Source organism: Piliocolobus tephrosceles, chromosome 3 (assembly GCF_002776525.5).
Source record: "Piliocolobus tephrosceles isolate RC106 chromosome 3, ASM277652v3, whole genome shotgun sequence".
Lineage (NCBI taxonomy): Eukaryota > Metazoa > Chordata > Mammalia > Primates > Cercopithecidae > Piliocolobus > Piliocolobus tephrosceles.
Window position 1 is genome coordinate 89,940,846 of NC_045436.1, and position 27,157 is coordinate 89,968,002.

General features: G+C 41.2%; 1 protein-coding gene across 1 annotated transcript in view; it reads right to left on the bottom strand.

Moving 5' to 3' along the window:
• Positions 1-5,694: 5,694 nt before the first annotated feature.
• The window catches only part of ELOVL6 (ELOVL fatty acid elongase 6), a 145,191-nt gene continuing 123,728 nt past the window's right edge, over positions 5,695-27,157 (bottom strand). The window contains exons 3-4 of the mRNA XM_023219940.2: positions 15,889-16,040; positions 5,695-8,064 (exon numbers count right to left, since the gene is read on the bottom strand). Of these exons, the coding sequence (XP_023075708.1) occupies positions 7,640-8,064; positions 15,889-16,040 (577 nt within the window). The 3' untranslated portion in view covers positions 5,695-7,639. The remainder of the gene's footprint in view (positions 8,065-15,888; positions 16,041-27,157) is intronic.

Here is a 27,157-nt window from a genome sequence, read left to right on the forward strand (position 1 = left end):
CCCAGCTACTGGAGAGGCTGAGGTTGCAGGGAAACGTGATCGCGCCACTGCAATCCAGCCTAGGCGACAGAGTGAGACCTGGTCTCAAAAAAGAAATAATAAACAAGCAAAATGGATATAAAAAAATAAAAGGGATAAAATAGGATAATTAGGTAACAGTCTCTTTTAGTTCAGTAGCGTCCAATCTTTCCTGACCTAGAGCTTCTGGTCTTGCCTGGAGTCCTTTGCTTAGTGAGATGGTGCTACAGTCAGAGGGCACATGTGTAATTCTGGACGGGTGTGTATCTAGTTTTGTGAGGCTGGGGGGACACAATGTAGCCTGTCCTCCTCCACACACACACTGTGGAAGTCCCTGCACTCAGCTGGGTCTCCCAATTTGGTCTCAGGGAGCAGTGTGTGGTAATAACCGAGACCGTGTTCCAGACCTACCAAGGCTGGAGATTAATCAGCTACAGACCAACCAGTGGGGAGCTGTTTCAGTTATTTTAACTGTATTTTTCTTGCCCATTGATTTAGAACACCCACCTACATTCATTTATTCTTTAAAAAAAAAAAAAAAAAAAACAGCCAGGAGTGGTTACATTCCCAAAATATTAGTATTGTGAGCCCATTTTTGTTCTTTTGTAGGAACATGCTCTATTATATCTTGGTCTTGGAGTTCCGTAAGTACAGCATTTTTGTTGGCTAGACAGTGATCTGCTTGTATGTTTTAATGCTTGCTTTATTCATTTCTGAATTAAAGAAATTAATTTTGAGACATGTAACAGAAGCTACATGATGGTACTGTCATCTGTGTTAGGTTTCTGGGACTTTGGTAACAAAACAGGAACGCTCCCTGAAGTCTGATTTTCCTCCTCCTCCCCATCCCTTTTTGAAGTTAATAAAAACACTTTGTGTGCAGGATGGGTTTTTTCCCCATTTGACCCTAAGTTAAGAAAATACATTAAATAGATTGCAAAGTTCCATTTTAACAACTCTGAGATGTGAAAAGAGGCAATAATTTGGCCATGAGAAACCTGCACAAATAATGGTTTCTTGGGTTTTAAATATAAATGCCATAGGGACATTGCTTTTGTACACATTGTAACGATGCACCAAAAAGTCATGAAGAATGACAAACTAGTTCACCTATCAAATATGCAATAGAACTTTCCAGAACACTAGAATTTGAAGGCTAGATTATTTAGGGATCGGGGAGTGGATGAATTGGATTACTCCTGCTAGTAGCTGGCAGGCGTGTGAGTAACTTACTGCATCATTAACTAAGAAGGAGGTGCTGTACCCATTATTTTCCCTAGCATATATTTCACCCTGAGACGCTCTGTCCAATGACATGGCAAAGGTCGGTACCAAGTATTAGCATTTTATTCATTTATACTCATTCTTTTCAAAAGATTGAATGGCTGCAGCAAAATCCAGCTAAGATGATGTCCAAATCTCATTCCTTCCACTTCTGTAACACTGGATCTAACAAGCACATTTTCCTCGTCTATAAAAATGGAGATTCAATTTAGACTGTCTGCCCCATTAAGGCTGCTCTGGTGGCCAGGCATGGTGGCTCACGCCTGTAATCCAGCACTTTGGGAGGCTGAGGCAGGCGTATCACAAGGTCAGGAGTTTGAGACCAGCCTGACCAACATGGTGAAACCCTGTCTCGACTAAAAATATAAAAATTAGCCAGGCATGGTTTTGTGTCCTTGTAATCCCAGCTACTCAGGAGGCTGAGGCAGAAGAATCGCTTGAACCTGGGAGGCAGAGGTTACAGTGAGCTGAGATCTTGCCACTGCACTGCAGCCTGGGGGACAGAGCCAGACTCCATCTCAAAACAACAACAACAAAAAACAACAACAACAACAACAAAACACTGCTCTGGTGAACCAACAGAGGTAGAAAGCATGTGAATTGTAAAATGCTCTATCAATGAATGAAAGGCATTACTGAAGGGTTGGACATCTTATGGACATTTAGTCAGTAGTAGTTGAGGGCTACAGCATCTTTGGGCTCTACTAGAAAGTGAGGAGTTTTAGTGACTCATCTCTGTGCCCCGAGCCTATGGGTGTAAAGGGTGGAAATGGCATTTCTGAATATTTGAGGAACCCTCAGTGTCCTAGATGTCCCATTTAAATTGCCCAGAGTAAGAGAGAAAACAGAAACACAGTTTGATTTTAAATCAAAAGTTATGATTTTATTTTTAATTGTAATACACCAGGAAAAAATATTTTTTTTAATGTCGTGAAATAAGCACTTGAAAATAACAACTTCAACATTGCTGTGATTTGCTCTGTGAGGCTTATATGGGTGGGCTTCCATATGAACATAGGCTCTGAGGTCCCCAAGAAGCTGAATCTTCCAGTGGTTTTCAAGATAGCAGCAAGCAACCTCCTGCCTCAATATGCCCAGACAGGCAGACCTGTTTGAAACGAATATGACCAGGGAGGACTATTAGGCTACTTCTGTGACCTTGGTTTTTGTCGACTGAAATAAAGTCTCAAGTGCTACTAAGCATTGGGAAAGTAACAGCATTTAAATACCAACGTGAGTCAGAACCCTTCACGTCCGGCCCGAATGGGTTATAAATGTGGCTTGACCCCGACTTATGGGACCAGTTCTTAATTTAACCAGTTACTTCAGAAGAGGTTATTACGATGCAGTTGTGGGTTTGGACGTCCAATGAAATATATCTTACCGTGAGACTTTTGCCTGCCCAGCCTAAAATCAAAAGTGCCATTTTTGAGATCTCCCAAGCCCCACTCACGAATGTGCTCCCACTGTCCGTCTAACTTCTAGAACAACTTCCACATCACTTCCTTTAAAAAGTGTCATTCAGGAGGAAAGGAAGCCTGAGAATTCTCCCCTGCCGTCTGTGAGCCCTGAATTGTCAAAGTCTCTGAGGATGAGGAAAATAACTTGATGATTCAACAGGTTTGTGTATGTTCTTCAATGCTCTGTGCAGGTGCACTCTATTGGCCTCTTCAGCCATGAGTTGTGCCATATGGCTCACAGATGTTTATAACTGGAGTCTGCCACAGCAGCATTCAAGAAAATGCCGTGACTGCACTGACACTTGTTTTGTGTAAGTCTTGGATACCAGCATACAGAGGCTGTTGGCTCATTGGCACACTGGGACCTACCCCTTCATACTGATTGTCGGAACAAAATAGCGCATTGTGATTTCATCAGCTCTCACTTTAATGTGTATACACCACTGGCCAACTGTGGTGGTGCATCTTGGCAGAGTCTCTTCCTGATGGCAATGAGTCTGAGGCACAAAGAATCAGGTGTTGTATAGAAAAGAGACAGAATGACGTTTTAAAAGCTGTGGGAGACAATGACTCACAGCATGAACATAGGCCTTACAATCGTCCTAAATTGAGAGCAAGGTATTTATTACCGAAAACAGAGACTAGAGAAAGACACTATATTTGATTACTGGGATGTTCTGGGCGCTCATAAAACTTTGACATGACATTATTTTTCACAATGGAAACTTTTAAGGAAATAAGTGTCTACAAGAGGTGGACATGGACCATGCTTATACAATTTAAAACTCTGAACTCTGAGAGGCAGAGTCTATTTGTTCTCCATTCTCCTCATAGCCTCTTGATTCAGACCTTGGCCAATCCAGTTACTCTGTTAAAGAATCATTAAGCAAACCCCTTCCACACCAAAAAAAAAGCCCTCAGAATATGCCCTAGCTGCCTCGGTTGTGTGACACACACATGGTCTCTGAGTAGAGGCTGTACTGTATAAAGAAAAAATAGTAACCTGAGCATCTTGTCTCTCCCAGGTAATTCAGAATCTGGGACTATGGCCAGACTTCTGAAACACTCTATTCTAGCATCACTCTACTCCAGGAGCTTTGTTACTCTGATGTGACAGGCTTTACCTTATGAAGATGCTACATCTGATTAAAAAAGACATTCTGGGCCAGGCACAGTGGCTCACACCTATAATCTCAGCACTTTGGGAGACCAAGGCGGGTGGATCACTTGAGGTCAGGAGTTTGAGACCAGCCTGGCCAACATGGTGAAACACTGTCTCTACTAAAAATACAAAAATTAGCTTGGCGTGGTGGTGGGCACCTGTAACCTCAGCTACTTGGGAGGCTGAGGCAGGAGAATTGCTGGAACCCGGGAGGCGGAGGTTGCAGTGAGTCAAGATTGCGCCACTGCACTCCAGCCTGGGCAACAAGAGCAAAACTCTGTCTCAAAAAAAAAAAGAAAGAAAGAAAAGAAGACATTCTGTGAGTCTCTTTCTGTTCTCCTAGGTTCCCACTGTCTTTCTCATCAATTCTACAAAACCCACTCATATGAAGTTTCTAACTCAGTCCAGGTACATTAGTCTCTTTTCTAATCGGTTTCTTTATGTAAGCAGAGAGGTGGAGAAGCGAGAGGATATAATCAAGCCTTTCTTTTCCCTCTAGCAATGTACATGTATAGCATTACCTCTTCTCCCTTTACTTTTGTAGTGGAGCAAAATTAGAAGGATGGGAGTAAGTGACTTTGAAGAACAACCTCAATCGTGGTTTTAGTTTGGTACTTTGGCCTTCCGTTAGATGTAATATGGTAGTTACTCTTTTCCCATAAGCAGCACTAGAAGGTCACATAAACCCCCTGCTTTATGAATAGAGCACTTCTCACTAGAACTTCATTGCAAACTCATGGGCTTGGGTTGATGCTCAGACCTAGTGTATGAAATTGTGTGTGTGTGAAATAAAGGATTTTTTTAGTCCAAGAACAATGTTTTTACCATAGTAGGATTGGGATGCAGTGGAAAATCTTCAATAGAAAGATAATCTATTGCAGCATAGTGGGGCAGCTATAAAAACCTGCCTGCCCAAGTTTTTCTGGAATGTTAACTGACAGCAGAATTATCTATGTGGCAGTCAATTCTCTGGTAGGTTTCAGATTTGTCATGGGCCAGTGATCCAGCCTCATATCTTGATATGATTAAAGCAGCTAAGCTGAGATGTTAAAAACAGTGCATTGAACCTATACTACCAAAATTTCATTTTGTTTTTTTTTTAAAAAAAAAATGTGGCTTTTTTCCTCCCATGATAAACATTGGAAATGCCTTTAGATATATTTAGCTAATTTTAAAACTATTAAGACATTCACCCTGTAAACAAAAATTCCAAGTTATTTTACAAGTAAAGACAAACATGAACCTAATACCAAGATGAAAGTGCTTTGGAAGTATCATTTAGAGTCTTTTTAAGATTTATGCTCACTTCTGTATTCTAAGCTGCATTAAGAGATCTGTAATAAATCACTGAATTAAATAATTAAATCAACCAGATGAGCCTCCAATGGGTCTTTCAATTAAACTCAAGTCAATTGTTATGTGGCCTTCTCCTCATTTTAATTATTCTCATTTTCTGTTATAAGGAAAAAAGGCTTATTGCACGGTATCGTGTATTTGCAAAGCTCAAAATAACATTTGCATCCTAAGCATCTATTAGTTCTTATAACAGGACCTGTCTTTTCAGCTCATGTCAGATTTTGCATAATTTATAATACATTCCTCCATCAATTGTATCACATCTATGAACCAACTTCAAGACATTATAGACCGCTCAGAATCATTTAACACAGATGTAACAGCTTTCCTCCCCTGCGCTGCGCTCCCCCCCCCCACCCATTTCTTCCAGTCATGACTTGGTTTGCATGGATTCTTTGTTCACTGCTCAAACCATTCACACAGAATGGAATAAAACTTTATTCTTTTTAAATTCCACACATAAACGAGATGCCGAAAAAGCCCTTGCCATCTCTGACAGAAAAGCAGAGCAGCTGTTTCATGAACGACAGCACAATTAAAGCTAAAATAATATAAAAATAATTTGAAAAAATCCCTTTTACTGTACACTCTCAAAGCAAGAAAGAGAAACAACAATTTTGTGGTTTTTTTTTCTTTTCTGCTAGCCAGAAAATGTGTTTCTATTCATTTGGGCTTTGAAGTTCAGTGTACCCCACATGTGTGAGTATGTGTGGCTATGTGCGTGGAATCTATGCAGTGTAGAAGCCCCTAATCTTTTCATCTAGTTTGCCTAATCATTAAGCTACTTAACCAATTATAACACTATTATGTCACATTGAACCACTTTACATAATTGCTTCCTTGAAATACTAGGAACATTGACACATGTATTTGGCTTGTAAAGGACTGAAGTATTACAGATAATATTATCCAGTTTTTTTTTTAAAGAATATGGCTCTTAATAAATTGATTTTGAGTTCCAGAGCAAAAGTCCCTTCTAAAACATTTCTGAAGCTGACTTGAAGCAGGGTGAATATCTTCTGATTTGGCCAAAGATATGACAAGTGTTTCATATCACTTAAAATTTGAGGGATAAGTGTATAGGGGGCCCTTTGTTGTCGACTGTTTTCAGCCAAACTTGCCTTGAAGTTTGTTGTAGTATTGCCAGTCAGCCAGCAGAGGGCACTTTACACACCTCTACATTGCTTGGGGAGCAAATGCAGATGATGCAGAAACACAGTGTTCCCCCAATATCAGGAACAGCCCTGTGATTTCCTTTTGGAATTCACAAAAATATCGAAAATATACGCTGTACTGTGTTTCATTTGGAAAGTTATGAGTGTGTGTGAAGTCAAACAGGGAGGGGCATACACACCGTCTGTCTCTCAAACTGATCTTCGACTCACCTCTTTTCCCACTGCTTTTCTAGCTCACTGTGGTCCTGGGCCGGGCCTTTTTACGAATACTACACAACCTGTTTTCACATTGTTTGGTCAAGTGTTTATCTTTTCGATTCTGTATTTACTCTTCTGTTCAAAAGCCTGGGGCAACTGAACAAAAGGATAATGCTTCATATCTCATTTAAGAGTGAAAATTACAGTTCAACTCTCAGAAATGCTCGGGGATGGAGCTGCCCCCATGGGACCTGGGCTGCACTGTTTCCATCCTCCCAGGAAGAACCTTGGGGAAGTATCTGCCCCCTTTGGTTTTGGCAAACTCACTAGCCTGAGGCTATGCAGTGAAGATGAAGTTAGTTGAAATATAGTTGTTTACATCTGTTTTCATAAGGATGATTAAGACATCTTTTCTCATGGGGGCTACAGCAGCTGACATTTCTTAAAAAGGCTTTAGTTTCTACAAAAGCATTATTGTTCTAGACATACACCCTGTGTCTCTTTCATTTTTATCTTTTCTATTGGCTCCAGTTTAGTGTCCATAAAGTTAGAAAGGATTGTGTGTGTGTGTGTGTGTGCTCGCACAGTTTCTAGAGTAAAAATCTTTCATCTTAGAGAAATGTGACACTTAGTAAATACATTTTTTTTCCTATGTGTTAATAGCCTTTGTTTGCCTTTGATTAGTCTCCTCTGCCTCTGGCTTGCTTTTGTTCTCCCTTGTCCTAGAGTTGACAGATAAAGAGGGAATTGGGTCTTCCAGCAGCAGTGCTTGGAGATGGAGGTGCACTCAGTGAGTCCTCACCCTAAAAGGATCATAAACTTACTGGGTTAAATCAACCTAATTATCCCTAAGCTGCCTTGGGTTTTGTGTTTGCTCATGTTTTGTTTTGTTTTAGCTGCACCACGTGTGATTCCTTGTGCCATTTTCTTTTGTCTATTATTTTTCTTGATGACCCTGAGCTATGGCTTCCTCCTCAGTTCCAACACTATTCAGCTTTCGTTGTTTTCCTCATTTTGCCGATGTAGGCCTCAAAGAAGAAATGGCAGAAGAGCACAAGGTAGCTGAGGTACATGAGTGAGGACCAGAAGATGTTCTGAAAGTGAGAGTAACACTGGTCATGCTGCATCCAGTAGAAGACCAGGTAGTTAACCACACAGCCCATCAGCATCTGAGTGATCTGGGACAAGGTGATGAACATGGCAAACTTCCGGGAGACTCGGAAACCCGCCGCCCGCAAGGCATAGTAAGAGTACATCACGGCGTGCACGCCATAGTTCATAGTCATGAACCAACCTCCCCCGGCAACCATGTCTTTGTAGGAGTACCAAGAGTACAGGAGCACAGTGATGTGGTGATACCAGTGCAGGAAGATCAGCTTCTGCTTCCTCAGAATAATGAATATTGTATCTCCTGAAAGACAAAGGGGAAGAAGGTACGTGAGATCTTTGACCACCAATAACGATGACTTACAGTTTTGTAAGAGGGTAGACATCCTGAGCTAGGACTGGATGGTTACATGGACGGGATTAGAACCCAGGACTGGTACTTACTAGCTCTGTGACCCTGGACAGGTTACTTGTCCTCACTATTTCTAGTTTCCTCCTCTATACAAATGGTGATAATTTAAAAGAGTAGCATGGAATTGCCTGAGGATTAAGTAGGATAATGAGCATGGCCCTCTTCACACACAGTAGGCAAGCAGCAAATGTTTCCTTCAAGGTATTTCACACAAAATCTTATCCATCATTGATCTGGAAGGGACATTAACAACTATGTTGCCAACTCCCACCTCAACTATACATCTCAACTATACACCTGGAGGGGACTGGTGACTTGTCTTAGATCATTTATCAATCAAAAGAAACAGACTGGAACTCAGGTGCCCAGCAAAATGTTCTAAGGCCTCTCTAAAGTAGTAAAACCATAATTTTTCTTTGGTACATGACAAAAGGTACCCCTCAAACATATCCCTGTAAATTACGAAGCCTTGCCAAATGGCAGTGAGAAAAGTAAAATCTAAACAAAAGACAGAAAAAGGGGGACAAAAGTCCTCTTCTATACACATTCGCTGACAAGGGTAATAGGAATATTTTATACCAGTGAATCAAGTGAGGAGAAATTGAAAATAACAGTTTTCATTTTATAGAATTAACTGAAAAGCTTTCCAGGATCTATCAAAATTTTGTCTAACAATATCCCTTTGAAGGAAAAGACCATAGCTTCTGAGGCAGGGAATTTAGATTATGAAAGCTAGAATTATGCTGAGGTGAGTAGATGCTATGTATCTGCAATGCTTCACTGAAAAGTCTCAGGGCTCTGAAAATAGACTGTAGAACATTTATGTAAAATTGGATGAAGAGCAAGCCCAGTGAAAAATACACCCAATTACATTATCGAGTAAGAGAATAAGGGAAGATACACTAGGATGCGGGACAGAAACAGGCTAATGCAGGTGAATGCGTCTTTCTCCTTCCTATCTCTGTGGTTATGAGACATGGGAAAAATTGACATCCTTCATGACGTTTGGTGAACTCAAACCTGGCTTCTTTTTGTGTAAAAACAAGAGTTAGAAGATTCTTTTAATTTTTTATTTGTTTTTGAGATAGGGTCTTGCCCTGTCACCTACATGCCATCACAGCTCACTGAAGACTTGATCTCCTGGGCTCAAATGATCCTCCCACTGCAGCCTCAGGAGTAGCTAGGACTGCAGGCACGTGCCACCAAGCCCAGCTGATTAAAAAAAAACTTTTTTAGTAGAGATAAGTTCTTGAACTCCTGAGCTCAAGCCATCTGCTGGCCTCAGCCTCCTAAAGTGCTGGGACTATAGGTGTGAACCACCGTGCCTGGCCCTGGATCTTCTTCTTCTTCTGAAATTTAATTAAGCGCAAAAAAAGCTAGTACTTATTCCTGCCTTATCCCTCATGTACTTCACAGATGGCCTAAAACGCTTGCACCAGGCAAGTCAAAGCATGCTGGGCTATGGGGAAAGACTTCTAAGGTTCTAATGACAGTGGCTGGAAGGATACAGATGGTGCCCCATTCCATTCATTAGGAGAGCTATTAGTTTATTTTCCTACTAAACTGTTAAACAGTATTATTTCTTATTTGTTTACAATAGAAAAAGAAAGCTGGCTGGGTGCTGTGGCTCACGCCTGTCATCCCAGCACTTTGGGAGGCCGGGGGGGCGGGGGGGAATCACTTGAGGTCAGGAGTTCAAGACCAGCCTGGCCAACATGGTGAAACCCCATCTCTACTAAAAATATAAAAATTAGGTTGGCATGGTGGCTCACACCTGTAATACCAGCACTTTGGGAGCCCGAGGTGGGCAGATCACGACGTCAGGAGATTGAGACCGTCCTGGCTAACATGGTGAAACCCTGTATCTACTGTAAAGCAAAAAAAAAAAAGAAAAAAGAAAAAAGAAAAAAAAAAAGTAGCCAGGTGTGGTGGTGGGCACCTGTTAGTCCCAGCTACTCTGGAGGCTGAGGCAGGAGAATGGCATGAACCCGGGAGGCGGAGCTTGCAGTGAGCCGAGATTTCACCACTGCACTCTAGCCTGGGCGACAGAGTAAGACGTGAGACTCCATCTCAAAAAATAAATAAATAAATAAATAAATAAATAATAAAATAAAATAAAATAAAATAAAAAATTAGCTGAGCATAGTGGCAGCCACCTGTAATCCCAGCTACTCAGGAGTCTGAGGCAGGAGAATCACTTGAACCCGGGAGGCAGAGGTTGCAGTGAGCCAAGATCACGCCATTGTACTCTAGCCTGGGTGACAGGGTAAGACTCCATCTCAAAAAATAAATAAATAGGAAAGTTGTCAGTTGTCATATTTCTGAACTTACTATCAAATTTTTGTTGAAGTCATCTTCTCTCTTGCAAGATGCCTGATTTTTATGGTGTCTATAAATGTCAGGCAGGCTAACAATGATGGATGCTGATGGTAACACTCATACTTAAGGGACAAAACTGGTGTCAGGAGACTCGGGGTCTACTTTTCAGTGTTAAACTGTGCTATTTTTGTGTGCCTGTCAGAGATCCACCGTTTCTGTATAACTACTACTCTGTGCCTCCAATCCCTCTGTCGACAATAACGTAGACACAATCAATTCCAGCTACCTTTGTTCATAGTGTAAAGAAGGTAGATGTCTAAGAAACTGTATGTTTACAACAAATTGAGTCATTTATAATTGAATAGATGCTTTTATGAGTCTGTTAGCATTAACTAAAATATAAATCCCCATACAATTCCAAACACATTATACTAAATTTGTCATAAAGTGATATGCATTTCATCCTAAATCTTTAGTTTAACTCTATCATCACTTTTACATTAAATTTTTATTGTCTAAAGAATGATTAAGAAAAACCATATTAGAATGGGCCAGTGTGGGATGGAAAGTGGAAGGTACAATTCTGGAGTTAAGAATGGCTTTGTGTTTCACCTGTCTGGAGGTGAGGGTATATCTCAGGTTTATCTGAGACACACTGGGTGTTTCTAGTTACTTTAGGGAGTGGAGTGGAGTGGAGGGTAGGAGGGGAGAAAACATGTCCCAAAATTTCAATGACAAAATTAACTTAAATTTGCTTGGGAGTTTTTTCCAGAACACATATGCAGGATGGTGGGTGCAGGAATGAAACTGAGCGTCTTGCAGCAATGGCTCTGGAGCTGATCAGTAGTACCATTCAATGCTCTATCAGGGTTACTATCCCCAAGACTGCTGACCCAAACAGTAGTAGTTTTCCTCAAGCAGGGGGAAACTGGTGGGGCTCCAGAAGAGCTAACCAAGTCCACACACGGTTTTGGATATGGCAGCTGAGATGCACCAGTCATGCCACTCTAGCAGGTACAAATTATTTTTCCTCTGGGGAAACCACATAATGTCACATTTAATTTGTCATGCGCCAGAGTCATGCCAAGTGAAGGTAATTTCAGGCTTTCCAGAAGCTATAGAGTGACCCAGAAATGTTAACTATCAGAGGAACTGTGCATTTGAGTTGGTCAATCAATCTTTCTTGTTCAAATGTCCTGTTGGCATAACGGGAAGGATGCTGGCCAAGTACAAGCAATGGGACTTTAGACTCTTCGATGTTTCAGTCATGTCATTTTAGCTACCTCCTGGCTCATGTTTCCTTTATCATGATTTCTCTAACCTTTGGTCCAACTATTATCATGGAAGAGTCAGCTTTCAGGCAGGGCATGGTGTTCCTTATACCCAAGTGTCCCTTCTTAACTACACCTTTGCAGCTGCAGGAAAAGCAACAAGCCATTTGGAAATCCCCAGGGTGTTCTTGGCCACCAAGAGACACAGAGAGGCTACTCTGTGTGTGTGGTTTGTGACACACAGCTGAGTCCCTCTTCCCAGGGCTAGCTAGAGTGCTGCTGAGTCAGAGCTTCAAAAACAATGACATGCTCAACTGAGCAAGGACCTGGGCTCACAGCAGATGTTTCCAAGTTCTAACAAAACAAAATCTCAGCAGGTTTTAATATAATCCAAATAGTAGGTGCTCAAAGATTTGGCACACAAAGCAGGTTAGTGGCTCTCTTCCTCTTACTTGTTCTAGTGGCCTGCAACCCCATAATTCACTGAAATGAGCACACGGTTTTCTGCTGAAACAGAAAGTTCTTCTTGCTATTTATTAAGAGTTCAGTGAAGGGGGAGTTAGTGTGGAATGAGAAGCATTTCAGTTGGGGAAGATGCAAAAGTTCTGGAAGTTGATGGAGTGATGGTTGCTCAACAATCTGAAGAGTATGTATATTTTACTGCAATTTAAAACAAGAGTTTGAGTTTGTGGGAGCTGGGGGGATACAGTTTCAGTATTGTACATGGAAGAACTGTTTTTTTCCTCACAAGATCTTTTCCTTTTGGTGCTCATAAGAGTCCAGAGTCTTAGAATATTGAAAGGTAAAATTTGGGACCTAAAAATAAGAAAAGTTCTAAATAATCCAAATGGGTAAATCTCTCAATAGTGGAGACAATAATAGTGGAGGCAAGATTTCCCAACTACACAAACTGCGAAGAAATTTAACCTCCAAAATGCATGGGAAAAAAAAGTCATCCAGGCAAACATGTTGACTACGTAAAGACCTAGGTCTGCTTCTCTTGGAAACACTTGCACTGATTTTGGACCTGTTTTGAGTCAGCAGTTAACCTCTGAATGGCCATTGTCAGAGGAGCTCCAGAGTATTTGAAGAACAATATCCCATATTTTAAAATGTAAAAAAAAAAAGTATTCAGGGCATGAAAATTATCTCTAAAAAGGGTTTGAAACTGTATGAAGAATTTGTGTTACTAATTAACCTCATTAAAGAACTACGTCAAGATTAGAATATATTTTTCCCAACACTTCAATCTCATATTTTAACTACAGAGGGATCAATTATTGGATAATCCACAAAGGACTACTTCAAGTTATTGTGATGAATGAGTCCTTTCCAGGGAAAGGGATTATCATGCTGGCAGCACACCACTCCTGTTGACTGCAAATAGGAGACTGGACTATAGCTCCTTTGGGGCTCAAGAGGGAAAACTGTGTTCAATTACAATGTCCACCATGAGGCTGAGGGGAGTGGACATTTGGGCCTGGATTAAATTAAGACAGGTGATATTAAGATCATCAGCATCAACACAACCAAGATAGAGGATGAAAACATGAATACCTCTGGTTGCTACACTAATAGGTCTTCTCTAGGTATCCTAAAAGTCAGGAGGACAGACAGCATAGGTCTGATTATGTCTTTCAAGGAAATTCATCACTATAGATAGCTTGAGGTGGCATTTCAATAAATTATTCCTCCAAAAGATAGAAAGGACTACGTTTGTTCTCAAGCACCTCAAATACAGCTGCATATAACTCAGAACACAACACAGACGAGTATTCCTTGCCGGGAAAAGGCATTTCTAGAAGAAAACACTGAGGCTGCTTCTTTGCGATCTGAGGCTTAAAGGTCAGACATATCATACCATTTCTTATTAAAAGAAAACATTTGGGGGGAGGTAGTAAAAGGTAGAAATTGTTGAAGTGTTCAGGGGAAATCACATGTTTCATGGATTTACTACATTTCTGTAGCTATAGTCAGGTCTTTGTCAAAAAAGATAGGGGATTAATAAGGTTACTAAATAGCATAAAAGTCAAAGGGATATATTTCTCAACTAAAATAATTCAAACTTTAATAATGTGTAAATTTATTTTAAAGAAAAAAAGCCACAGCCGGGCACAGTAGCTCATGCCTGTAATCCCAGCACTTTAGAGGCCGAGGAGGGCTGATTACCTGAGGTCAGGAGTTCGAATCCAGACTGGCCAACATGGTGAAAACCCTGACTCTACTAAAAATACAAAAATCAGCCAGGTGTGCTATGGCACACACCTGTAATCTCAGCTACTTGGGAGGCTGAGGCAAGAGAATCGTTTGAACCCGGGACGCGAAGGTTGCAGTGAGCTGAGCTAGCACCACTGCACTCCAGCCCAGGCAACAGAGTGACACTGTCTCAGGGGGGAGGAAAAAGAGTCACAAAACCCTAAGAGTAAAGAATACATGCTCACAGTCTCAGATCAACCCCAGTTTGAGAACAAGTGCTCTGATTCAGAAACTCTATGAATCAAAGCAAATTAAAATATTCTCATATAATTTTAAAATTCCCCGAAATACCTCTTCAGATTTTTCAGGCATTGTCTGTAAATCCAGGGTAAAAACCACTTCTTTAGCCTATGACTTCATATCTAGTGGTACCAATACCTCCTGGGGCCTGGTTCATAAAATCTGTATTGTAAAATTCCTTTTAGATAAAGTTGCCATTCTATTTCAGCCGGTGCTTAACGTAAATGCATTGAATGAATGACTAAATGAATCCACACTAATGCATTTTAGCCTGAGACCATTTTCATAGGCTCCGTGTGTATAGGCGTATGTGTGTCGGTCGGGGAGGGGTGCAGGCGCGCACATGCATGCAGTAGTTATCTAGTTATTTTGGACTATCTTTGTACCTCTGCCCCTCTTCGAAAAGGTTTTCAGGAAAAATTTTCTTCTGTTGTTCTTCCCTGGTTTTTGACCTGGGATGACAGTAGCTCAAACCAACTGTCATCTACTGGTAAACAGCAGGTTTCTGGCTTCCAGTGGAAGGCGGCTGGGTTGCTGGCCTGCACACACCAGACTCTTCCCATTCTATCTGACTAGACACGGGGCATGAACAAGGAGCACCTTACAGAGACTGCTCATAGCTTATATTGCAGGTGGTTTGTAAGGAAAGTATAACCTCGATCTCCCTCTTTAGGAGAAACAGGTGAGGGGACGATACATATTAGGTTGGTGCAAAAGTAATTGCGGTTTTGCCATTGAAAACCATGGCAAAAATCGCAATTGGTATCTTTTGAACTAAATATGTATAATTCTTAATTGCAGGTAAAAAAAAACCACAGAACCCCAGAGGGTGACCAGGTTTGCCTTACCAGTTTGTACCTGTACAATCTGTACCAGTTTGCTAGTATTACTCATGGATGTACTCAGAGCTTATTGTCACCACTAGATCTCTTTCCGTGTAAGTAAAGACATTTTCCTGGAAAACTGGGCCCACATCAGCTCCTTGACTTCACTATTTCTGCTAACCTGCGCCACACTTACATTCAAGACCATTAAAGAGTTGAGGGAAAAAATATAGAAATCTACAAATACAGCCTGTATTTTCTATTAATTTCTAGAAGGTAAATTACATTCCCCTTCCCTAAGGCCAGTCTTGATGATTAAAATCAAACACCACCAGAGCCCAACCCTTAGCATTTGTTAATGAGAACATGAGGGTCCCCAAATGAAAAGCTTAATTCCTAATCTGAATCCTAACTCTACAGATGAAAGTACGCTCAGATACGGGACTTGGAAATAGCTGTGTTGCTCTTTTTTCCCCCATATTTTAATATTAGCTCAGCTCAGTGGGCCTTTTAAAGGGGGCTGTGTACATTTTATAAGTCCCTGGAGGTATATTTTTAGTAGAGCTCAAAAATCAGCATGTTTGGTATAAACTATCTGCTGTTAATATGCACAATGTAAAATTATTTAAAAGGAAAGAGGGAGTGAACAATAGAAAGCAGAAGTCAGTCAAGAACTCAAATTCATTCACTGTAACTTTCCTGAAACCAACAAAATAGGACCTTCAAATTGTTCCTTTGCTCACTAAATAAATATTGTGGAAATGTTGCTACAAAGAGAGGGAGAGGAAATGGAAGAAGATACTCACCTAGTTCGGGTGCTTTGCTTAGCACAAATGCATAAGCCCAGAATTTGCTGACAGGTCCATTGTAAAAACCCTGGTCACAAACTGACTGCTTCAGGCCTTTGGTCATCAAAATGTACACCATATAAGCACCAGTTCGAAGAGCACCGAATATACTTCATAATGAAAAGAGAAAAGAAACAGCATTTAGGAAAATAGTTTCACTTCTCACATTAACCATATTTAGAAGACTGGTCTGCCACTGGCAGGAAATAGGCATAAGAATCATAATATTTGTATTTCCTTGAAAGCATCTAAAAATGAGCAAATACAATGACTCAAGCACTTTATTCTGAAACCATACATGATACCACTTCCTCTTCATCAATGTTCCAAAAAGAGGTCATGAGAAAGGGTAATAGATTCAGGGCAGGATGTCATGAAGAACGCTGGTGACCTTTGAGTTTCAGCTTGGAAACTATTCCTCGGAGAGCAGATGGGTGTGGCTGCAAACTCTTGAAATTACCTCACTTTTGCCCTGTGCCAGGTCATTCTCCAAGTTCCACTGGCTCTACTTCCTGAAAACCTGTTTCTCTTTAAGCAAACTTTTCCTCTACTTCTGGACTTGCCTTACCAGCCCAGGCTTTTTGGACTCTCCTTGGATTTCCCCAGCAGTCTCCAAATTGCTTTCTACTCTCTGATCCATCTTTCTCAGAGAGTCAGAATGAGACTCCTTCAAAGCTTAGCTCTGTCACCTCCTCCAGGAAGCCCATTCAGGCAGAGACAAGTGCTCACCCCCGGAGCTCCCTAGCACCATGTGCTAATACTGCCCCAACACTGCTCTTCAATGCTCTGTGATGTGTTTATCTCCACATAGGCACAGGTGCTCAATACAGATTGTTGAAAAAGTGAAGAAAAAAATAAATGTTTTAAATCAAGGAACTGGTAAGGAAACAGGAAGTTCTGGAACACATTAGGCTCAAGAAACACAACCTGCTGTGGGAAAGCACTCCGCAATGGGGACAAGCAGTGCTGTTACGAAGTGAGCCCCGTAAGTGTACATCCCGAAGTGTGTGAACCACGCCCGGGCTGAGAGGAGAGCTGGAGGACCATGTGGGGAAGATGGACTCGTTTAGCCTTTTCTGCCGCAAAGGGCAGCGTCTTACTCTAGAAGTCTGTTGAGAGATCAATGAATGAACGAACAACTGTTGAATTGGGAAATGGAGACTTCTTTTCTCCTCAGAGGCACTGTTTTTTATTTAAAATATCTTATTTAGAGTTGCTTTAGAATAAATCATTCCACTAGGCTAACCTGTCCAGAAAGCATGCATCTGCCAACTAGAACTAAAGGTCAACTTTGTACAGAATCAAAATAATGAAGTTTAATTCCTGGCAATTGCCTTTTAAGTTGCGTCTTCGTAAGTAGCTTCTCCAAAGGTATGAAGACTCCATCAAACGGTGTTCCTCTTTCCAGGGTATGAAATTGTCCTGCAAAGGATTACTGTCATTTTACAGATATAGATCTTGTTTAATCCTTTAGTGGTTTTTCTCTGCACTTAGAATAAAAACCTCAACTCCTTTATCAGAACCGACAAGGCCTCTCTGCACTGCCTCTCTCTCCCCATTCTCCACTCTCACCTCCTGCCATTCTCTTCTTGCTTGCTGGGAGCCAATCACTCCAGCACTTTCAGACACTTTCAGTTTTCTGCCTCAGGACCTTTGCATTTCTCCCGTTCATAACAAAACTGGCTTCATTTTACTTTCTTATCTCAAGGAAATGTCTCCTCCCAGTGGAATGACCTAAGTCTTTACAGTTCATTATCTGTCCTAATTTGGGGATGAAGGGTTGATTTCATTAGTAGCATCAAGTAGTGGATATTTTTCTGCCTTATCTGAATTTTTTTTTTGTGTACTGTCTTTCCCTCACCAGATGATGGCTACTTTTTTTTTTTGACAGAATCTTGCTCTGTTGCCCAGGCTGGAGGGCACTGGCATGATCTCGGCTCACTGCAACCTCCGCCTCCTGGGTTCAAGTGACTCTCCTGCCTCAGCCTCCCAAGTAGCTGGGACTACAGGTGTGCACCACCATGCCCAGCTAATTTTTTGTGTTTTTAGTAGAGATGGGGTTTCACTATGTTGGCCAGGCTGGTCTCAAACTTCTAACCTCATGATCCACCCACCTCAGCCTCCCATAGTGCTGGGATATAGCCCAAAACCCTTCCTGTTACTCTACTTGCTGTTAGACTGTGTGATGCACACATGATCAGAGTAGATCCAAAGAATGTATCTTTGAAATAGTTACTATCCTTTCATCCTTTTGGGTCTCAAAAAATCACTGTAATTTATTCTCCATTTCTAAGGTATTCACACAAGTTCATTTATTCTTTCAATGGTCAAATATTTATTGGCATGATTTTAGATGATGGAGTGAAAAAAAATCATTAAGCTAACTCTGGCTAGTGGGTGGAAGACTTCAGAGGAAGTGGTATTTGAATTAAGGGCAAAGCGGTATTCACAAGTTTGAGGGCTAGGGTATGGGGAGGTCACTTCAGAGCACTGTAGAACTGAAGGATTTGATATCATGGTGACCTACAATATTGCTGACAGCAAGTGTATAGCACATATTATTGTCCCATATCTGGACATGTGCCTCATTCCCTAAGCTCTGAACAATAAGGCTGACTCAGAACAGAGGACAGTAGCACTTTTCAGGGAAACCGTCAGTGCCAGCCATTGGGCCCATGTGTCTGTGGGCAAAGGCGCATTGTTGGGATGTGACGGTGCGACTGCTGGGGAGTGCTGTGGGGGCTGCCTGGCCAATGGGATAATTGTTATTTGTGGGGAGCCACTAGCTCCGCCCCTGGCACATTTCAGCCTCTGCACACTTTGGAACCAGGTGGTTTTTATCACAACAGTGTCACACTGTAACGCTTTATCAAAATACACTTTAAGGTGAAGAGACTTTCCTTCCTCCCTAAGTTACATTAGCTTGAGAGGCAGTGTGATGCAGCAGGCAAATATGCTGCTCTGTTCTGCTACCCCGAGTCCTTACTTAGGCTCACAGCAGACGTTGCTAATCAGTCTCAGCACTCTTTCTGGCCATCCCTGAACAACACATTGAAGTTCTCAAGTGACTCTATGCCACTGTCAATAGATCAGGGTTACAAATTGAACCCTTTGTACAATAGGCTCCAATCACAGCCCAAACCCTTACTACTAACAGTTTTATAATTAGCCAAGTTACTGAAGAATCTTTTCCTCTGAAATGAGAGTAATATCTAACATGCAAATTCATCTTATGAATTTTGTAAAGCAATATAAGTAAGGTATTTAGTTAGCATCAAGCCTCTGATGTATAGGTGCTCAACGAAACAGTTTTCATTGTATTACTCTTCTTACTCTATTACTACTTATATTATTATTATTGCTGATTTACTTTGGCTAACCCTCAATGTTGAAAATCACCTTCCTCTCTGATCTTATTTTGTCAGGTAAGAGAGATTAAGGTTAATTAACCCTAATTCAAAGTTAAGGAAACTGATTTACAGCTAATTCAATTTGCCACATTGATTGTTCATATTATTCCTATTGCTATGAGAATTTTTATTTATATACATTTTTTTCTTGGACAAGTGAGTCTCTAGGAGCCAAGGATGGCTGTCATTCTCAAAGCACTTCTCAGGTTTCCGGAGGCCTGCTCCTGGTGTGGCGACCCCAAGGAGGGACATCTCCTGCAGTGGGGTTGCTCTTTTGGAGTAGTAGAAGCTGGCCAGAGTGCGGGGTCAAGGAGGGACAGCCTGGGCAGTCCACATCTGGTGGGCTCAATCTCCCAGTTCCTGATCCTGACTCTCATCTCCACAAAAGGTAATCATGCACCAACTTTCCACAAGTGACAACTAGCAAGTTTACAACAGGATGTGAAATGAGCACTTTCCATAGAAAGGCTTGAAGGAGAAGCTGTTGGTATAGAAAAGCTTCTGTTTCAAGTGAAATGTATCTTTCCTTCACATGATAAAGATTATTCTAAATCTAGAGCCTCAAACAGGCTGAGGGTCTGGACCACTGTGTTGAATGAAGGCAGATGATTACTACGTCACATGCCTTTTCCCAGCTCTATGGTCATACTTTAAAAAAAAAAAAGAAAAAGAAAAAAAAAAGAAATATACCATACAGGCTGGGAGCGGTGGCTCATGCCTGTAATCCCAGAACTTTGGGAGGCTGAGGCGGGTGGAGCACCTGAGGTCAGGAGTTCGAGACCAGCCTGGCCAACATGGTGAAACCCCGTCTCTACTAAAAATACAAAAATTAGCCAGGCACGGTGGCACACGCCTGTAATTCCAGCTACTCGGGAGGCTGAGGCAGGAGAATTGCTTGAACCTGGGAAATGGAGGTTGCAGTAAGCTGAAACTGTGCCATTGCACTCCATCCTGGGCAACAAGAGTGAAACTCTGTCTCAAAAAAAGAAAAGAAAAGAAATAAAAAGAAACATACCATACATATCATTTTTGTCAAAGCCAAATGAATCAATGGAATAGCAGAGAGCGCTGTGGAGGGAGCAATATATATTTCTGCTCCCTCTGCAACATCAGACACAATGTAGCAAGGAGATGAGGAGATGGGGATCACCGTCCTGATTAGCTAAGGTGCTTTCTTCTCAAACTCCTGCACTGGGTTCCTAATCCACAAGGAGCCTGTTTCCTGATCTCTAGCTATTTGCCATGGGATGTCAGGAGGGGCCAAGAATATCCATTATACAATTAACTGTAATACTTTGTGGGTGGGGGAGGGTACCTTCTATTTTGTACTGTGTACATTTCTGCACTATTTGACTATTTTTAATTTTTTTTTAAGCAATAAGATCTTGTTCTATTGCACAGGTTGGCGTGAAGTGGCTCAATCACAGCTCACTACAGCCTTGAACTCCTGACCTCAAGTGATCCTCCTGCCTCAGCTTCCTAAGTAGCTAGGATTATAGGCATGAGCCACTGTCCCTGTCTATTTAACTATTTTAAAATAAGCACATATTAAATTTCTTTTTAAATGAAAACAGGGGTCTCATCATCTTGCCCAGGCTGGTCTTGAACTCCTGGACTCAAGCAACCCTCCTGCCGCAGCCTCCCAAAGTGCTGGGATTATAGACGTGAGTTACTGCACCTGGCCCAGATTGATAATGTTTAAAAATCTACTTTAAATAGGTGCCTGGCCACAATCGATGCAATCACAATGCTACCAGCTTGTGAAGCTTTCCTAGTGAATTTCTAGTGTGATGTTGGCATATAACACTAATCTCTAATCAGCCCTTGGATGACAAACTGGCATTAGGACTGGTGGAGGAAAGACTGTTTCATGTATTAAATCAACACATATTTAGCACCCACCAAGTGTCAGATATTATAGTACTCATGAGGGAGGTTGGGGAGGGGGAGTTTCTACAGCCTATTGCAGGAGACAACAAACATGAAAATAAACAAATATATATGTATAACAAAAATAGAAACAATTAGTGGCACTGAAGAGCTGAAGAGTATGTATGTGTACAAGGTTGGGAGTTTCCTTTGGATACTTACATAAACAGATGTTGGAATTTTTAAAATAAAAGTTTAGAAAGCAAGTTCTTGTTTTCAGGGGTTTTTTTTTTTTTTTTTTTTTTTTTTGGTCTTTCATAGGTGTATGTATTGGGGTCCTTTTTAAAGATGTGTAAGATATGGCCAATCTTCTTTAAAACCAGGCTTTGGGCTGGGCTGGGCACAATGACTCACAGCTGTAATCCTAGCACTTTGGAAGCCTGAGATGCTTCCTCAGCCTGACAAAATAAGATAGAGGCTCGCTTGAGCCCAAGTTCGAAGCCAGCCTGGGCAATATGGTAGAACCTCATTTCTATGAATGCAAAAATTAGCTGGGCAAAGTGGTACACACCTGTAGTCCCAGCTATTCAGGAGGCTGAGGTGAAAGGATCGCTTGAGTCCAGAATGTCGAGCCTGCAATAAGCCATAATTGTGCCACTGCACTCCAGCCTGGGTGACAGAGTGAGACCCTTTCTCAAAACAACAACAACAAAACTTCCTAAGGCTTTGACCATGACGTCTGACCATTTACCTACTTGCAAAAAGACTGAATAACTCCATATTTTAACCTTCCACTTTTATTTCCATCTGGAAGTCAAAATGGAATAGCTCAGTGATGTTAAGAATTCCAGAATTCTGCCCTGGGAAAAAAAAGAGCCTTGGGTATAAATCATCAATACTTTAAAGTATTTTCACATGAACATCAATAGTTGATTTAAAAAAAAAAAACAATTTTACATTGTTCCCTTACTGATCTTCATCTTAAATTAAGATTTTTTTTGGAATCAAACCATAGTTTCTCAAGGATTTTTTATTCTGAAATGCCAACCACCAACCAATCTCCACCCTACTAACTCAATAACCAAAGGTACAATTACTTTCCAGTATTAAGCAATGAAAATGTTTTATCATATTTCTATCCTACAATCAAAGGGGGGTGGGAGTGGGAAATGAGTTGTCAAAACACAGCAACAGGTGATCCAACAGTAGCAACTCTTTATTAACATAAGAGAGGTCACTGATTTTCTTGATAACAAAATCTGAACTGCTGTTGGTCTTAGACTCTGACAGTTTCCACAGTAGGAAGAATATCCAGTGATGCCAGAACAGGTTAAAACAAATTAATCTCAAATCTACTGTAATGCTTCTAGATTTGGGGGATGACATAGGATTACAGTGCCTGTGATACAGAATTATGGTATCTGCATGTCAATATCATGTCTCTACAAACAACATGCACCCAAACTCTAAACCCTTTCTACACTTGAGAACAGGCATCTTTATTTTATTTTACTTTAAGTTCTGTGATACATGTGCAGAACGTGCAGTTTTGTTACATAGGTATACACGTGCCATGGTGGTTTGCTGCACCTATCAACCCATCATCTAGGTTTTAAGCCCTGTATGCATTAGGTATTTGTCCTGATGCTCTCCCTCCCCTTACCCCCCTCCCCCTGACAGGCCCCGGTGTGTGATGTTCCCCTCCCTGTGTCCATGTGTTCTCACTGAGAAGAGGCATCTTTAATAGACAACGTCTACTTTAATTTGGTCTAGTGGTTAGCCTTAGCTAAAAACGTATTTTTCAGTAATATAAAAAGCCAAAGTGTAGATTTTATTTTTTTGTCTTATAAATGTGTAAGCAGTTAAATGGGGGGATAGGTTGTAATATTCTGATAATTTTCTTCCTCTGCTACTTAACAGTTCAGTGTATAGCTTCACTTTACCCTTGATTACTCTGTGATCATTTCTAGGTTTGAGTCACTTATCTTGCTTGAAATCTTAAATCAGATACCTTCATTAGAAAATTTGAAAATCTCCCCAACACCTTGTGGATCAAGAAACATGAGGCAAAAATTACACATCACATTATCATAATAAAAAAATACACAAATTTTGACCTAGCAATTCCACTCTTGGAACATGCATTAGTCCGTTCTCACACTGCTGTAAAAAACTGCCTGAGACTGAGTAATTTATAAAGGAAAGAGTTTTAATTGACTCACAGTTCCACAGGGCTGGGGAGGCCTCAGGAATCTTACAATCATGGTGGGAGAGAAGAAGCAAACATGTCCTTCTTCACATGGTAACAGAAAGGAGAAGTGCCGAGAAATGTCCTCTGACATGAAAATCGGTAAATAAACTACAATGAACACAATACAGCCATGAAATGTACCAGCAATCTTTGCATCAGGTGCTGACATGAAAGAACACCAAGATGCTCAATTAAGTGAAAAACATAAGGAGCAGGAGAGTACCTATGGTATGATCCAATTTGTGTACATTTTTTTAAAGGTTATGCATCTGTATGATTATTACTATGTTAGAATTTCATTTTATTAATCAACATATCACTTTCTTTCAGAAGCTATTAGAAAACTAACTTTAAATCTTTATTTCTAATATTTATGTCTTTCACATATTTTAAGTTGATATCTGGAGTAAAATAATCCTTGGGTTTTTTTAATTTAAAAAAATGATACCTTAAAAGTCTGAATGTTACTGAGACATAAATGCCTTTCACAGAGATCTCCTCCGAGATCTGACATGCTAGCTGGAGCTTTTAATCTAGTGGGGAAGCAGACAGTCAACAATACGAAAAAAGGACAATAATAAATAAATTAAAACTAAAATACATGATAAGAAAGATAAGTACTAGATATAAAAGCTGAACTTAATTTAGAGTAGGATAAGGAAGACAGAGGACAGAGATAAGGCCTTTTGGGAGAAATAACATTTAGATCTTGAGGCACGAAGTAACTTCCACAGCTTTCTATATCTAAAATGGTATCTAAAAATGACTGATAAATCGTATCATATGATGATAATCTTGAACTCCTAGACTGAGAAAATGCTACATGTTGCAGTGCAAAGGCTGTCTGTGCTGAAGACTTCATGGAAGAAGCAGTAAGTGAGAAAAGTCTTGGAGCACAGAGAAGCTACCTTCATGGATAATATGATCCCCTGATAAACATAAGATCAGAGTGCACTCTATGGCTGCTGTCTCCACTCACCACCAATCCCCCTGGTGGTCAGAAAACTTCAATCGCAACCAGATGTTCCGATTAAATGTTTGATAGGATCAGTTGGCTCTGATTCACTTTCAGAAGTACCTGTTTATTCCCTTAACTTGTAAACCTAAGCTTTTTAAACATAAAAAAGAAAGCTTTAAGGGTCTGAACTTTTCTTAGATAATAACTCCCTTGCTTTTCAGAGGTCTGACATGTTGCTCAGCACTGCCCTTGCATCTGGAGTGTGCAACTGGAAAAGAGCACACTTGCTCCAGTTACCTGGCACAGCAGAGAAACGTGGGGGCCAAGTTTTAGAAACTAACCTGATAAAAACCAGAGTGAGGAGTGAGGAGGGGTGGAGAGATTATAAATAATAGGCTGGGCTCCGTGGCTCACGCCTATAATCCCAACACTTTGGAAGGCCCAGGCAGCCTGAGCTCAGGCGTTTGAGACCAGCTTGGCTAATATGGCGAAACCTGTCTCTACTAAAAACACAAAAATTAGCTGGGCGTGGTGGCAGTGCCTGTAGTCCCAGCTACTCAGGAGGATGAAGGTGGAACCGGGGAGGCAGAGGTTGCAGAGAGCCAAGACTGTGCCACTGCACTACAGCCTGGGCAACAGAGCAAGACTCTGTCTCCTAATAATAATAATAATAATAGGGGCAACTGGTACAATAATGGATGACAATTAGCATTTCCCAAAAGAAAGAGAACACCTGGCTATAGAATTTATAACATTTTGAGATTCTGATGAAGATACCACACTATTTTGTAAAACGAGCAGGATTTTATGTTACTTGAGCTACTATTATTTTTTTTTTTTTTTGGCGGGGGGATACAAAGACTTCATCTCCTTGGCACTACTAATAGCCTTGGCCCTGTCAAGGCCAGAGAGAAAAGCAGTCACTGCTTGCTCCAGCCCAACTCCCAGACTAAACAATGCAAGTTTCAATGCTGGCTGACAAGTACTTGGCTCTGTGCAAGCATTGCGCTGGATGCTGCCATGGCATTTCACATTTACAGAACTTGATTGAGCCCCTAGATTATGGAATTTGATTCTCAGTACACCTCATGGAGCACCATTATCCCTGTTTTATAGACAAAGAAACAGACACAGAGAGGGCAGAGGACTGGCCCAAGGTCTCACAGTTACTAAGTAGCAGAATCTTCTGTCTACAGCTCAGTGCTTGCCTTTTACCTGATAGCTGATCCTGAAAACTCACCAGGCTTTCATTTAGGATAGTGGTTCTCCGCCTGGCTGGAAATGACAATCACCTGGAAGCACTAAGGCAATTCCAACACCTAGGAGTCAACTCAAAACAACTGGCTCAGAATCTTGGACTTGGCACCCCCTGTGGGTCCTAGCTTGCCGGCTCTGGATTAGGGACACCTTGGGAGATCCCACCCTGTAAGATGCCTTCTGGCCCGTCCTCCCTCTACAACCCCACTCCATGAGCCTGGGGATGACGCTGCTCAGGCAGCTGATAAAGAATGGTGCCTATCTGTGCATCCCTGGTGTCCTAGATGAGAACCTTTCTCCTGGAATTTTAAACCTGAAGAGGTGTACTAAATTCTACAAAATTAATTACTGGTGTGCTTTCTTCCCTTGCCTTTTCTTCTTCACTCAACTGTGGAAGAGATGCCACAATGTATTCCTGTGGAGGCTTGGGCATGCCAAATGAATACTGACTTCAACTACAAAAGAAAAAAAAAACAGTGTGCTAGTTTCTGGACTTTTCTAATAGAAACAAAGAACAAAGTTCTACCAATAGTGACCTCAATTAAGCAGAGCAGAAATATAAGCCAAAAAAACCTAGAATAAATGTATTCACAGTAAAGATTAATGTTGAAGCCAAAAACTCACCAGGATCACAAGTGGTTAGTCATCTTGTTTCTACAGAAAACTTTGTTCCTTTGAGAAAACTAATAATCTCTTTCAGGGTATTACCAAATTATTAGGATAGTGACAATTCCGGTGCCATGATAATAGCAGTGCTCCATTAACTCCATCTCACAGTCCTAGCTAGGTTTCACAGCCTCATGAGGAAACCAAACTTTTTTCCTGGGGGAAACATGTCATGTTGAACTGTAATCCCCAGTGTTGGAGGAGGGGCCTGCTGGGAGGTGATTAGAGGGGTGGACGTCCCCCTTGCTGTTCTCGTGATAGTGAGTGAGTCCTCGCGAGATCTGGTTGTTTAAAGTGTGTAGCACCTGCCCCTTGGCTCTCTTCCTACTTCTCTGGCCAGGAAAGACACGTCTGCTTCCCTAGTCGCCTCCGCCATGATTGTAAGTTTCCTGAAGCCGCCCCAGCTATACTTCCTGTACAGCCTGCGGAACTGTGAGTCAATTAAACCTCTTTTCTTTATAAATTAATCAGTCTCAGGTAGCTCTTTATAGCAATGTAGGAAGGGACTAATAAAGATAATTAACGTAAATTTTTTGGGGAGAGCACTTGAACCATGATATATAACATTATCTGTACAGAATCTTTCCCCCAACCCAACTAACTGAAAACCAGAGAGGGAAAAAAGTCATTTTGACCCTCAGTATTCCCACATCCTTAAAATGAGGGGACTGGAAATAATTCCAGCTCTAAACTGTGAACTCACGTTATGGCTGCAAGGGAGGGAGGTAGCAGTCATAAGCTCCAGCTCTTCCATAAGCCCAGTTCCTTCGTTTGGGTTCATTAATCTAAAGGTCCATTCAATCTTTACAATCTTTT